At 52.0% G+C, this 12,057-nt stretch overlaps 1 protein-coding gene across 2 annotated transcripts in view; it reads right to left on the bottom strand.

The window, feature by feature from the left end:
* Positions 1-642: 642 nt before the first annotated feature.
* Positions 643-12,057, bottom strand: part of Ano7 (anoctamin 7) — a 29,488-nt gene continuing 18,073 nt past the window's right edge. Inside the window, exons 11-23 of one of the 2 annotated variants that reach the window (XM_021168074.2) lie at positions 10,142-10,285; positions 9,938-10,075; positions 9,260-9,358; positions 9,078-9,180; positions 7,250-7,361; positions 6,953-7,007; positions 5,133-5,230; positions 3,514-3,644; positions 2,460-2,665; positions 2,219-2,361; positions 1,896-1,986; positions 1,368-1,487; positions 643-1,178 (exon numbers count right to left, since the gene is read on the bottom strand). In XM_021168074.2, the coding sequence (XP_021023733.1) occupies positions 1,104-1,178; positions 1,368-1,487; positions 1,896-1,986; positions 2,219-2,361; positions 2,460-2,665; positions 3,514-3,644; positions 5,133-5,230; positions 6,953-7,007; positions 7,250-7,361; positions 9,078-9,180; positions 9,260-9,358; positions 9,938-10,075; positions 10,142-10,285 (1,515 nt within the window). In that variant the 3' untranslated portion in view covers positions 643-1,103. The remainder of the gene's footprint in view (positions 1,179-1,367; positions 1,488-1,895; positions 1,987-2,218; positions 2,362-2,459; positions 2,666-3,513; positions 3,645-5,132; positions 5,231-6,952; positions 7,008-7,249; positions 7,362-9,077; positions 9,181-9,259; positions 9,359-9,937; positions 10,076-10,141; positions 10,286-12,057) is intronic. The other variant, XM_021168082.2, reaches the window with a different exon arrangement.

Below are 12,057 nucleotides of genomic sequence, written 5' to 3'. Positions count from 1 at the left end.
GTATGTAAACACTGGGGGGTGAGGTGGGGGTGGGGATAGACCTACTAGGTATTACAAGAATCTTGTTTTTTTCTGTTTGCACTATTAGGGGTAAAACTTCATTCCACAGCCTTCCCCCTTCAGAGCTTCCTGTGTGCTGAGTTTCTGGCCCAGTACTGAGAGGTACACAGGAGGCAAAGGGGATACTGCAGAGGCCTTTGATCTGTCAGGATAAAGAGGCCATGATTCGAAAGAATTCATAGATAGGCCTGGGTAGTTAGGTATGAAAGTAAGGGCTAAGCAAACGTCCCAGGGCTGTGGCCTGGGACATGGTGTCATGTCTAAGAGCCAGGTGTGCCTGATAATGACCATGTGAGGAAAGGCAGTGGGTCTGGAGGGGTGATCTGACCCTATAATACCACAGGAATGCTGCAAGAGGATGAGCAAAGCCCTGGGAAGGCAGGGACCCCAGCGTTTAACCTTTCAGTTGGCAGAAGAGTTATACAATGGGGGGGGGACGGGGGGACCATATGTCAACAGTGAAGCCACTTCCTCATATCTTAAGATTCAGGAAGGCATCTTACTGATATACATACATACAGAGGGCCCTCAGCCTTTGGTTTAGGGATAGGGATATCACTAGTGATATTAGGGACAGGATAGGTGAAGCAAAGGAAGAACAAGATACTTTCTGAGTACAATGGTCAGCAAAACTGAGAGCCACAGAAGCAGACATTTCAGACAGACCTTTTGCCTTGAGATATGGGTGTGGGCATCGGGAGGGGAATGAGACACAAGTTATTGGCTCATGGGACTTAGGAATGGCAGTAGGGGATAGCCCCTAAGGCCAGCAGATATCTCTCTAAACACTGCTCCTAAGGAACATGTAGCAGGGGTAGTGACTGAGCACAGGACAGTGGCAGCCAAGGGTCATGGTTATTCTAAACCAAGGGTGGAGATGAGTTGAGCTGGGGCCGGGATCATGGTCTCCAAAAGACACACAGAGGTGAACTGTCTCCTGACACATCTTCAACAGTCTTCCAGGCAAGTGTGTCAGCCTCCGGTAACCCCTACTGTGACCTCAGAGAAGGAGGGGAGGTGGTCACCAGTCCAAAGAGTCCCCCCTAGGCTGGAAGGCCCAGGCTGGGCTCTGAACTTGGAGGCTGGTCATCCTTCGCTCCTGTTGCTCCAAGGAGAGCCTGTCTCAAAGCAAGTGAATTGTCAGCTTGACTATGGAAGTAACTGTAAACAGCCCCTCAGTCCTTCACCAGCTTGGTAGATGTGCTGCTAGGACAGACTAAGCAGAAATTAAGGCTCATGCTTTAGTCATGTGACTCGAGTGTGCAGGACAGGGCTGTAAGGCCAACAGGTTGGGCTTGGGTGCTCACCTCATTCTCAGCCAGTGCTTGTTTAGCTAAATAGTATTCCCGCTTCACCTTGATCTCCACGGATTCTGGGATGTCAGGAACCAAGAGATCCAGAAAACGGCCAATGGAGAACACCACATGCTGGGGATAGAAGCCCCACCCCCAACCTCATAAAACAAAAGCCCAAACTAGCCTTCAGGGGACCCAGTAGGCTGCCCAGGTGGGTGGAACTGAAGTTACAGGGCAGGAGAGGAAATGAAAGAACAGAGACCTGGATCAGAGACCAGCCAGCCCTTCCAAGTTCCCCACAGCACCTTCCAATCTGCAAAGCATTCAATGGCTAGTCCGTGAGCCAGGGAAAGACCAGCAAGGGAAAGTAAGACACAGAATTTTGATTTAGATGGAAGACAGAATGGGAGCTCTGTTGGTCATACTGACCCCTCCCGTGCCACAGGTTTAGGTTAGGCAAAGCAAGTAGGGCATCATCACATTAAGTACAGGGGCCAGCAAGGGGATGGAAGTCACTGGAGGAGCTTTCAGCTTGGATACCTCAAACACGATGACAAAAGCCAGGCGGATGGCCAGGAGAGTCCAGTAAGTCGGGGAATAGTGTCCATCATCATCCCGAAAAGCCCGGTACCTGCAGGAGACACAAGCCTCTGTAGCTCCCTAGGGTTGAGCTGGCAAGTGGGCCATCCAGACTCAGTCTTCCCGTTTCCTCCACTCTGCCTCTTTGGGCTGAACATACTTGAGAGACCGTGTTGAAAGCCAAACAACAAAAACCTATTTCCCTGGGGGAATGGGGAGGGCGGGGGCGGAAGGTATGAGTCAATAGAATAAAAGGCAAAACTCACCCTCTGACTCTGGCTCACCTGCAAGTGCGGTTGTGTGCGGAGGTGAAAGTGGGCGGTGCTCGTGCCAGCGTGAAATTGAGGAAGCCATGCAGGTCAGGGGCGCGCGTCCAGCTGTAGTAGACACGTGGCAGGAAGTCGGAGGAGAAGGCCAGCAGGAAGGCCTGCGGGGCGCGGGGTCAGAGCGATGTCACCACTGTCACCATCACCACCACCACCACCCTACACCCAGCACCACCCAGCAGGCGAGCCGGGTACTCACATTGCTGATGACCGCGAGGTGTGTGAGGCCGGTTAAGATGTGGAACCAGATGCCGATGTCCTGGGCGCGCTCCGCCACTGGGCGCCGGTACTCGCACACGAACTTGCGCGCATCTAGGCGGATCTCCACCCAGTTGTTGAGTAGGGCAAAAAGCGGCGCCAGCGGGCAGGCGGCTACGAAGATGGTGACGAATCCAAACTGCAGCACTGCAGAGCAGGAGCTGGTAAAACTCTCAGACCACAGGTGGCGGGGAGGTGGGGGGATGGGGGATGGAGAAGGAACTCTCAGCTTGCCCACCAGGGTATCCGGCAGTTCATTTCAATCCATTTCTTCCCCTCATGCTGTATTCAGCGCAAGAGCCACTGACTACCCTCTGGGCTTGGGAGCCTTGGTGTGCACTGCTCTAATCTCCTTGGCCACCCCGTACACCTGAAGTCAGGGACTCTTAATGACAGGAAGGAGAGCAAAACCTGCTTCTGGATTAAAAACTGTTGTCCCATTTATCGCCAGGATCTTCTATAAAATTGCTAGGGAGTTCCTTGGCCATTGTGCAGGGCGTGAGGATGCATACTATCACCCTGGAAGCCGCCCTACTTTTTTATCCACAGAGTGACTGTGCAACAGTTATGCTGTTGGTTGCTGTGTTCTGCGGAGACACTGCTAAGTTATGACTGTGCCAGATCTCCCTCGTGTTAGTCAGACAAAACCCTGCCCTCAAAACTATCTCACCCTTCAAGCCCTGGGTATGGGCTACCACTTTGGCTGGCAATTTAACTGAAGAAACCACTGGAGAAAATCCAGGCTGACATGGCCCAGGTGTGCCTGCCCTCACAAGCTGGAAAGCCTTGCTTGGCCCTGTCCCTGGACTTGATTTCCCTAATGCACAGCCTCAGCTCCCAAGCCTCCCCAAATCTTCCCACCCACCTTGTCTCGGTTGCCACCCCATCTCTTCTCAGGATATCTGCAAACCTAGCTCACACCCACATACACCCCCAATGGCACATTGCATTTCAGGGTAGGCCAGGGCCAGAGTGGCTGCAATGGCAGATCTCACCCATTTCAAGGTATTCGTGAAACAGCCCCTCACAAGGCAGCAACTCATAGTCGGCCTCCCAGGGTGCTGGGTGGGTCCCTGTGCCAGCCTTCTTGCCCCTGGAGAACTTCTGCCAGCAGCCTTTCAGCTTTCTGCAGGTAGAAAGTGGGGGGAAATGGCATGGCTGCTCCATCTAGCTGACGGTTAAGCTAGTCTGAGAGAATGTGCACCCTGGATGCTCTTGTTCTCTGGGGCCAGGATGGGCAGGACAAGGGGCTGTAGTTGTTACAGGTCAAAACCCTCCAAGGCTGGGCTGGAGAGATGACTCAGCGATTAAGAGCACTGAATATTCTTCCAGATGGACCTGAGTTCAATTCCCAGCAACCACATGGTGGCTCACAACCATCTGTAATGGAATCCACTGCCCTCTTCTGGTGTATCTGAAGGCAGTGTAGTCACATAAATAAAATTTAAAAATCTTAAAAAAAAAAATCGGGGCTGGTGAGATGGCTCAGTGGGTAAGAGCACCGGACTGCTCTTCCGAAGGTCTGAAGTTCAAATCCCAGCAACCATATGGTGGCTCACAACCACCCATAATGAGATCTGATGCCCTCTTCTGGTGCGCCTGAGGACAACTACAGTGTACTTACATTTAATAAATAAATAGATATTTAAAATTTTCTTAAAAAAAAAATCCTCCAAGGCCCTGGGCCCCCCTCTATGGAACATGATACAGTTTGCTCTTCTGATTCCCTGCTGTGTCTTCCAAAAAGTCAACCCAGCTCCCTGGAACCTTTAAGGGATGGAACCAAACCAAAACTAGGAGGGAACTAGTGAGGGTAACAGCCGAGTCCCCAGAAAGCAGAGGCCATGGGGCGGGCCAGATGTGTTGGTTTCATGATACTGGGGCCACATAGGTGGCATGGCTACACCACACCTGGGAGGCATGTGTCAGTCCTGTGTGTCTGTGGTGTGGTCAGAGGTCGTAAGATATCATGCACAGATGGAGTGTGTCTGTCGCTTATCAGACTGTATGGTGGCACAAGGTGTCTGTTGGCTTCCTCACGCTCTCTGTGCCCACTAGACACTGAGCTACACCTTCTACTTCCTGGGCCCACTGATTGTCAGAGAAGTCTGGAGGCCTCCAGAGAGGGACTGCTATGGTTGTCATGTCATTGCCGATGCTGTCTTCTGAGGATGGTAGTGGACATCTCGGTTAGTATAGCCTCCAGGTGGGAGACTAGCCCCAGGCAGGCCCTTTGGAGGACTCCAGCCTATAAGAGGGGGTGGGACACAGTTCCAGCTAGTGGTACAGGGATGGGGAGCTGGTCCCTACCAAGGGAATCTAAAACAGGCACGAGTCTAGGGGTCAAGCCTGAGGACCAAGGCTTACCTTCTCGTGCTGGTAGGGAATGCATGCTGGCCTATGTGGCCTTCCCTCACTGAACAGCACAGCGGCAATGCTGGTGGCAAGCTCTCCAATACCCCAGACACAGCAACAAATGAGACAGGCTGGTGTAGACCCCTTCAGTATGACAGAAGTCCCGAGGTCTGACACATCCTGCCTCCCCTTTACTCTTTGAGCATTCTGAGGAAACCCTGGTCCCTAGAAGGTGTCCAGGCAGGGTGGGTTGACTCACGGGACAAGAACCTCCTGCACGTTATTGATGATCTGCTTGCCCACCATGATGACCAGGAGCTCCTGTGCCAGTTCACTGAGGCAGCCTCCAGCTGGACACTGCAGTGACAGTGACATAAGTCCTGGTTAGCTGGGGGCGGGGGGAGACCAGGGACACACTCACATAGCCTTCTCTTTGCCCCAAAGGTGGCATCTCTGCCCTCACATCTTCATAGGACATGCCTGGAATACCTCGAGGATTGCAGAGATCAGCCCTTCCTATGTCACTTCACTTATGTATGGGAACAACCACTGGCTGGCTGTAGACTGTAGCCACAGGCTCCAGGAAAGACCCAAGATGTGGGGTCAGTGGAGAGGCAGAGCCAGGGAGTTTCTGGGTATATGTGCCGTGCAGGGGAAGCTCTGCCACACTGTGGGATATCATCCTCACCAGGTAGAAAACCTTGAGGACCTAGCCTGTGGTGAGGGGTTTGATCCGGCCATTCTCTAACCCACAGAATCCTGAATAATTCCAACACAAGAGTGAGTAGTCACCCTTTTCTTGCCTAAGCAGTCTCAGTTGGGTATCTCACCAAGAGCTAAGAACTAGCTAATATAGCAGCACAGCAGCCACCACTCCTGAGGAAGAGGCCAGGTTGCAGTGTTCCCTGGCTCTCCAGAACCCCACAGTTCCTTCCCCTCAGTGCAAGGTGGACAGCTTCCCTTCGGGAGGTGAGCCATCTTGCAGGAAGATGAAATAATGGGCCCAGGCCCTGGGAAGATTGCTGCTCTCCCTCCTTCTTAAAAAAGAGAAGAGTCGGAGCTAAAGGGAACTGCAACCCCATAGGTGGAACATTATTATGAACTAACCAGTACCACAGAGCTCTTGACTCTAGCTGCATCTGTATCAAAAGATGGCCTAGTCGGCCATCACTGGAAAGAGAGGCCCATTGGACTTGCAAACTTTATATGCCCCAGTACAGGGGAATGCCAGGGCCAAGGGGTGGGGGTGGGTGAGTGGGGGACTGGGGGGGGGAGTGTATTGGGGACTTTTTGGATAGTATTGGAAATGTAATTGAGGAAAATACCTAATTAAAAAAAAAAAAAAAAAAAAAAGAGAAGGGTCTTCCAGACCTGATACTTCGTGATGGCTGCTAGACCCCATGCTCTCCAAGTTCAGCTCCACAACGAACTGCTCCAGATGTCCCCGCTACACTCCCTGTACCTCTGATTAATCCTGCTTAGCCCTCAGCAAGGCCAGAAGTGTAGAGACAATTTTTGGGGGGTCTGGGCAACATAGGGTTCACTCCTTACTCCTTCTTTGTATTTATGCCTTGGTGTCTTAAAGCTCTGTCACCTCCTGGGGAACCCACATGCCATCTTCTGCAAAAGCCTCCTGAGAAGCCAGGCTCTCCCGATCCCTGGGTCCCAAGGACAAGCAGAGCACACTAGGCTTGGTGGAAGAGAGCAGCCATGGAAGGACCCCAGACAACGAGGCTGTGGGGCACCGACCTCAGTGTCCTCACAGCAGGGACCTTGACAGTGATACTGCTCACAAGGGGCATCCTAAGGGCTCAGATGCCTCTTGATTGTGCCTTGGGTTAAAGGAGAGAAGGACTGCACCCCCATGGTGTGAGCAGTCTCTGGACAGTGGCTCTGAATCAGGACCTGGGCCAAGGAGGTCAAGAGTGCTGGAGTCCTGGGAAGCAGCTGTAGGTATTGACACTGGCTTGGACAATGGTGAAAGGTGAGCAGGAAGAATGGCAGCAAAATCAGGCCTCCGTGAGTCCGGAGATAGCCCTGCCCCCATTTTCTGTCTGGGTGCATCCCCAGCACACTCACCTCCTCATTTCGGATTCCAAACAAGGTGTGGTAGTTGCCCGGGTATCCTACAAACCTGCCAGGATGCAAGGTGCGAGTCTGTGAAGGGCTGGGCTCTGGTTGTCTCCTCCTCGTTTCCACCCCTGAGGTCTGGCCTGGGAGCCACACAGACTTGACCCTTGTCCCCTCTGAGCCCAGTGGGAGTCATTCTTTCTCAGGGCTTTTGCCCTGGCCACCCGCTGCTGAGCACACCGGGCGGGTGTGGGGCAAAGCAGAGCTGCAGGGGAGGGGAGACATGCTGGGAGGGTGACCACCTACCTGCCCTTAAAGAAGGCGAGATACACGGGCGAGGCGTAGAAATTCACAAACTGGAAGATGAACACCTTGAGGGTGAAGGCATCCTCAAACTCGGTCTGCGTCCGGTGCATCTCTGCGTATTTGGGGCTTTCACTCAGTCCCCAGGGATGTTGGCCAGTGTACAGTGCACTACCCCCTTCCCTGTGAGACTGCCCCACCATCTGGAGCGAGGAGGAAGCCATGTTGTCCAGATATTTTAAAGAAATTCATTAAAGGAGAGGGTCAACATACAGCAGTCCTAAACTTCTAATCTCAAACTTATCCGAAAGCACGTTGATCAGAGTGGAGGTAAATCCTGTCTGCTTGACTAGCCTGGAAGATGTCTGGGATATTATCAAAACGCAACCACTGGCCTGTCCATGAGGGTGTTTCCAGAAAGGAGCTCTAGAGGGCTCTGGCCTTATCATTGGATCAATCTCTCTGGGTTAATCGTATGCTGATAATACTGGCAGTTGGTGAAAGGTGGGGTCTTCCTGGAGAAGCAGGTGTCCTTGGGGCTGTGTCTCCCCTGACCCCTTTCTATATTCCCCTCCTTCCTTCCTGAGCACCCCACCCTCCCTGCCGGGATGGACTGACACCTCTGAAACTGGTCGGGAATAAATAATCCCACCCTGAAATCATTTTGTCTGGTATTTGATCACAGTCGTGGCAAAAAAAGTAACCGATACAATTACAAATGTCTGGGGTCGTGGACAGAAAACGACAAACAAGGCAACAAAACCAAAGCCAAACATTTGCATCCTCATTTGCATCCTCATTAAAATAGTATATGCAGGGCCAGTAAGATGGCTCAACGAACAAAGATGCTTGCTACCAAGCCTGATGACCCGAGTTCCATCCCCAGAGCACCAACCCTCACAAACTGTCCTCAGACTTCCACATGTGTGCCACAGCGCGCGCGCGCGCGCGCGCGCACACACACACACACACACACACACACACACACACACACATACACATAAAGAATCTTTTTAGAATATGTGCAGATGAGTCAGGGAATTGGAGGGATATCCAGGGCCAAAGTTACTTCCTGGTCAAGGCTGAGTAAGGATGGAGCTACAGTGTAAAAACTTGCTAAGACCAGTGTGGAAACATAAAAGGTCAATTTGAGGAAAAGGGGACCCGAAGCCCAGCAACTGTGGGAACGCATACACCAGCCCCAGTGCCTCTGCTCCTTCTCCCTGCAACACTGATAGCTGTGCCCCTTAGGTGAGAACTGCCTTGACGCCTACCTGGAGAACTCCCTTAGTCCTTTAGCCCCTTCCCATGCATGGTCATTGTACCCTGAGTTTGTTCTGTCCCCTCTCCTCCGGGTCTTGGCTGGAGCTGGTATAGGCAAAGCCTTGCAGGATGAGTGGTTAGGCCTCCACTTAGCATTTGCTCTTGGAGAAACTCAAAGACAGAGACAAATAGAGACAGAGAAACAGTGGCAGAGAGAGGGGCATCTTGCTCCTGGGAACGGATATAGAGGCTATACAGACACTTGGTAAACATTTGGGGTGGTTTCAGCTCAGCTCAGCGTGGCCCTGCCCCTAGTCCATCTGACGAAGGTCTGAATCCTTGCACTACTAGAGGGTCTGTCTGGTCTCACCTGAGAGCTGCACAAGCTTGAAGGATCTGGTGAGGAAGATTGGAGAAGCAGGGCCCCCTGGCTGAGGGCCCGTGGGCTTCCCCTCCCTGCCAGTGCCATTTTAAGCAGATCTCTAGCAGGGAAGGCCCAGAAAACCTCTTGGGAATAAGGGTCTATATTGGTCAGTTCACATTTGCATCTGCTTAGGTCAGTGCTCACCCCATCTTGTTAGGACCTGGGCCAGGAGCACATAGACCTTGGAGAGGATGAGGATGAAGACAAGGTTCACCACTGACCCTGTGAGGCTGGCAATCCGTGAAGCCTGATAGGGAAGAAGTGATCAGAGCAGGCACAGGACAGGTGGGGTGGGAGGGTCAGAAGAACAGGCAGCAGAGACTCACCCAGGCAGAGAGGAAGGCGTTGTCTGACCTGGACACAATGATAGCCATGACGGCCCGGTACAGGATAACAGATACAAGGCACATAATCACCACAGCCACCTGCAGGACCAAGGAAGTCCTGAGCCCCTTGCTGTGGCCCCAGCACCTACAGCCTCTGGGTCCACAGCACATAGGTTCCTTTTCCAGGGGCTCCTATCTGCAGGCTGCCTGTGTCCCATGGGTCCTCCAGATGTGGGGCAGTTTGGGACTGGGAGGGAGGCCAGGATGCCAGGTGGTTACTGTATGTTGTTTTTATACTCTTATACTGTGTCCCGGTCCTATTTACCCACCTCCTTACAGCCCTGAATTGGGACCCACGGTACCTGGAAAGGGCTAGGGTACTTTTAAGCAATCTTTGGCTAGAAGATTAGTCCCAAAGGGATTAGTAGGCCCTGGGTTCATTTTCTGAGTCCATTCCCTTGTTTAATGGGTGCCCCGTGCCATACATGGGGAAGCTCTTCCAGAATTCCTCATGGTACATATACATGTGCACCCCATTATGAGAGCCCATAGCTTGGCTCTGGGCTCAACGCCTTTCTGGAGGTCAGTGAGGGTCTTTGGAGCTGCAGAGTGGAACAACCCTTGTGGCTCAGAAAGACAGAGGCAGAGGACGGAGGCAGGGTGGCAGGATCCCCATACCATCATCAAGAGCACCACAGAACCAGCCAGCATGCGGCGTACACGATTCTTCTCAGGAAAGTAGGGCTCATCTTCCCCCGTGATAGGGTTCAGGGCTGTCATGGGGGCCGTTGCAGCGAACTGGGGCCGAGGCCTCTCCTGAAAGGGAGCTATGCTCGACGGGGTGCGACCCTCATCAGAAGCCACCCAGCCCAGCTCACTTACCTCAATGTCTTCATAGTCAGAACAGTCCCAGCGGTAGGCCAACGTGGCGTTTTTCCGCTTCCAGTACTCCAGAAGCAGCACCGCCCACAGTGCCATGAACAAACTGAAGAAGACCGTACCGCCATGGTCGAAGAGCCGCCCAGCCTAGAGGGAAAGGGGACTCCAGGTCTTCTTCCCAAGGACTGATGATGGTCCTAGTTCTCTGGAGCTGGAGTATCTATGCAGGACCACCACAGTGCACGAGATCCACAGGAAAGGGAGTCTACCCAGCAGCCACAGTAATTAGTTTTAGTCTCGGGAATGTCTTTTTTTTTTTTTTTGGTTAAGAATACAGTCAAAGAGATGGAGAAATGGCTCAGTGGTTAAGAGCACTGACTGCTCTTCCAGAGGTCCTGAGTTCAACGCCCAGCAACATATTGGCTCACAATCATCTGTAATGGGATCCAATGCCCTCTTCTGGTGTCTGAAGACAGCTACAGTGTGCTCATATACATAAAGTAATAAATAAATAAATCTCAAACAAAAAAAATGAATACCATCCAACTTGCCATGCAACTAAGGACGACCTCAAACTCCCGATCCTCCTTACCAGCTCCGCAGTTCTGGGATCTCAGGTGCACACTACCACCTTTGTTCATGTGGTGCAAGGGGTCAAGCCCAGGGTCTCACCGAAGCTAAGCAAGAATTCCAGCAGGTAAGCCACACCCTCAGCCCATAGCTCAGTCTCACATGTGCCTGACTTGGGTTTGTCTGACCTGAGCACATGGAGAAGAGACTTTAGTTTCTCAGAGTCAGTGAAACTGGGCAACGCTGGGCACAAAGTGGACAGGAAGTTTGCAGGCTTGGTGGGGAAGGGGTGGGATTGTGACTCTCATAAGATGTGTTCCTGACACCCTCGATGTGATCTTTTGTGTGTGTGTGTGTGTGTGTGTGTGTGTGTGAGGGGTTTTGAGACAGGGTTTCTCTGTGTCCAGAAACTTGCTTTGTAGACCAGGTGACCTTAAACACAGAGATCTGCCTGCCTCTGTGCTCAAATGCTGCAATTGAAGGAGTTTGCTGCCACCACCCCATTGAGAAACCCTGTCTTGAAAAACTAAAATAGAAAGGAATGAGGAAGAGGAAGAGGAAGAGGAAGAGGAAGAGGAAGAGGAAGAGGAAGAGGAAGAGGAAGAAGAGGAGCTGACGAGGAGGACAGGAAGGAAGGAAGGAAGGAAAGAAAGAAGGAAGGAAGGAAGGAAGGGAAGAAGGTAAGGAAGAGAAAGGCTGGAAAGCTGGGCATGAGGCTGTGAACAGCCAGGAAGCAGCATTTTTCCAGGGCCTCTGCTTCAGCTCCCACCTCCAGGTCCTGTCCTTACTTCCTATACTGGCTGGTTTTGTGTGTCAACTTGACACAAGCTGGAGTTATCCCAGAGAAAGGAGCCTCCCTTGAGGAAATGCCTCCATGAGATCCAGCTGTAAGGCATTTTCTCAATTAGTGATCAAAGGAGGGAGGGCCCATTGTGGGTGGTACCATCCCTGGTCTGGTAGTCTTGGGTTCTATAAGAGAGCTAGCTGAGCAAGCCAGGGGAAGCAAGCCAGTAAGTAACATCCCTCAATGGTCTCTGCATCAGCTCCTGCTTCCTGACCTGCTTGAGTTCCAGTCCTGACTTCCTTGGTGATGAACAGCAATGTGGAAGTGTAAGCTGAATAAACCCTTTCCTCCCCACTTTGCTTCTTGGTCATGATGTTTGTGCAGGAATAGAAACCCTAAGACACTTCCTTTCATTTTGGGTTGTGATCAGAACATGGTCTTTTATGACAATAGAAAGCAAACTGACAACCATATGGCTAATGCTAACAGCAGCATGAGCAACTCCATGACACTCTTGTCAGTCATTTGTGAGTCATACACACCACCTAACCTGAATGCCAGGTTA

Source organism: Mus caroli, unplaced genomic scaffold (genome assembly GCF_978045245.1).
Source record: "Mus caroli unplaced genomic scaffold, Mus_caroli_1 scaffold_1, whole genome shotgun sequence".
NCBI lineage: Eukaryota > Metazoa > Chordata > Mammalia > Rodentia > Muridae > Mus > Mus caroli.
The sequence above is the reverse complement of the archived record's forward strand: the minus strand, read 5'-3'. Positions and strand labels throughout refer to the sequence as shown.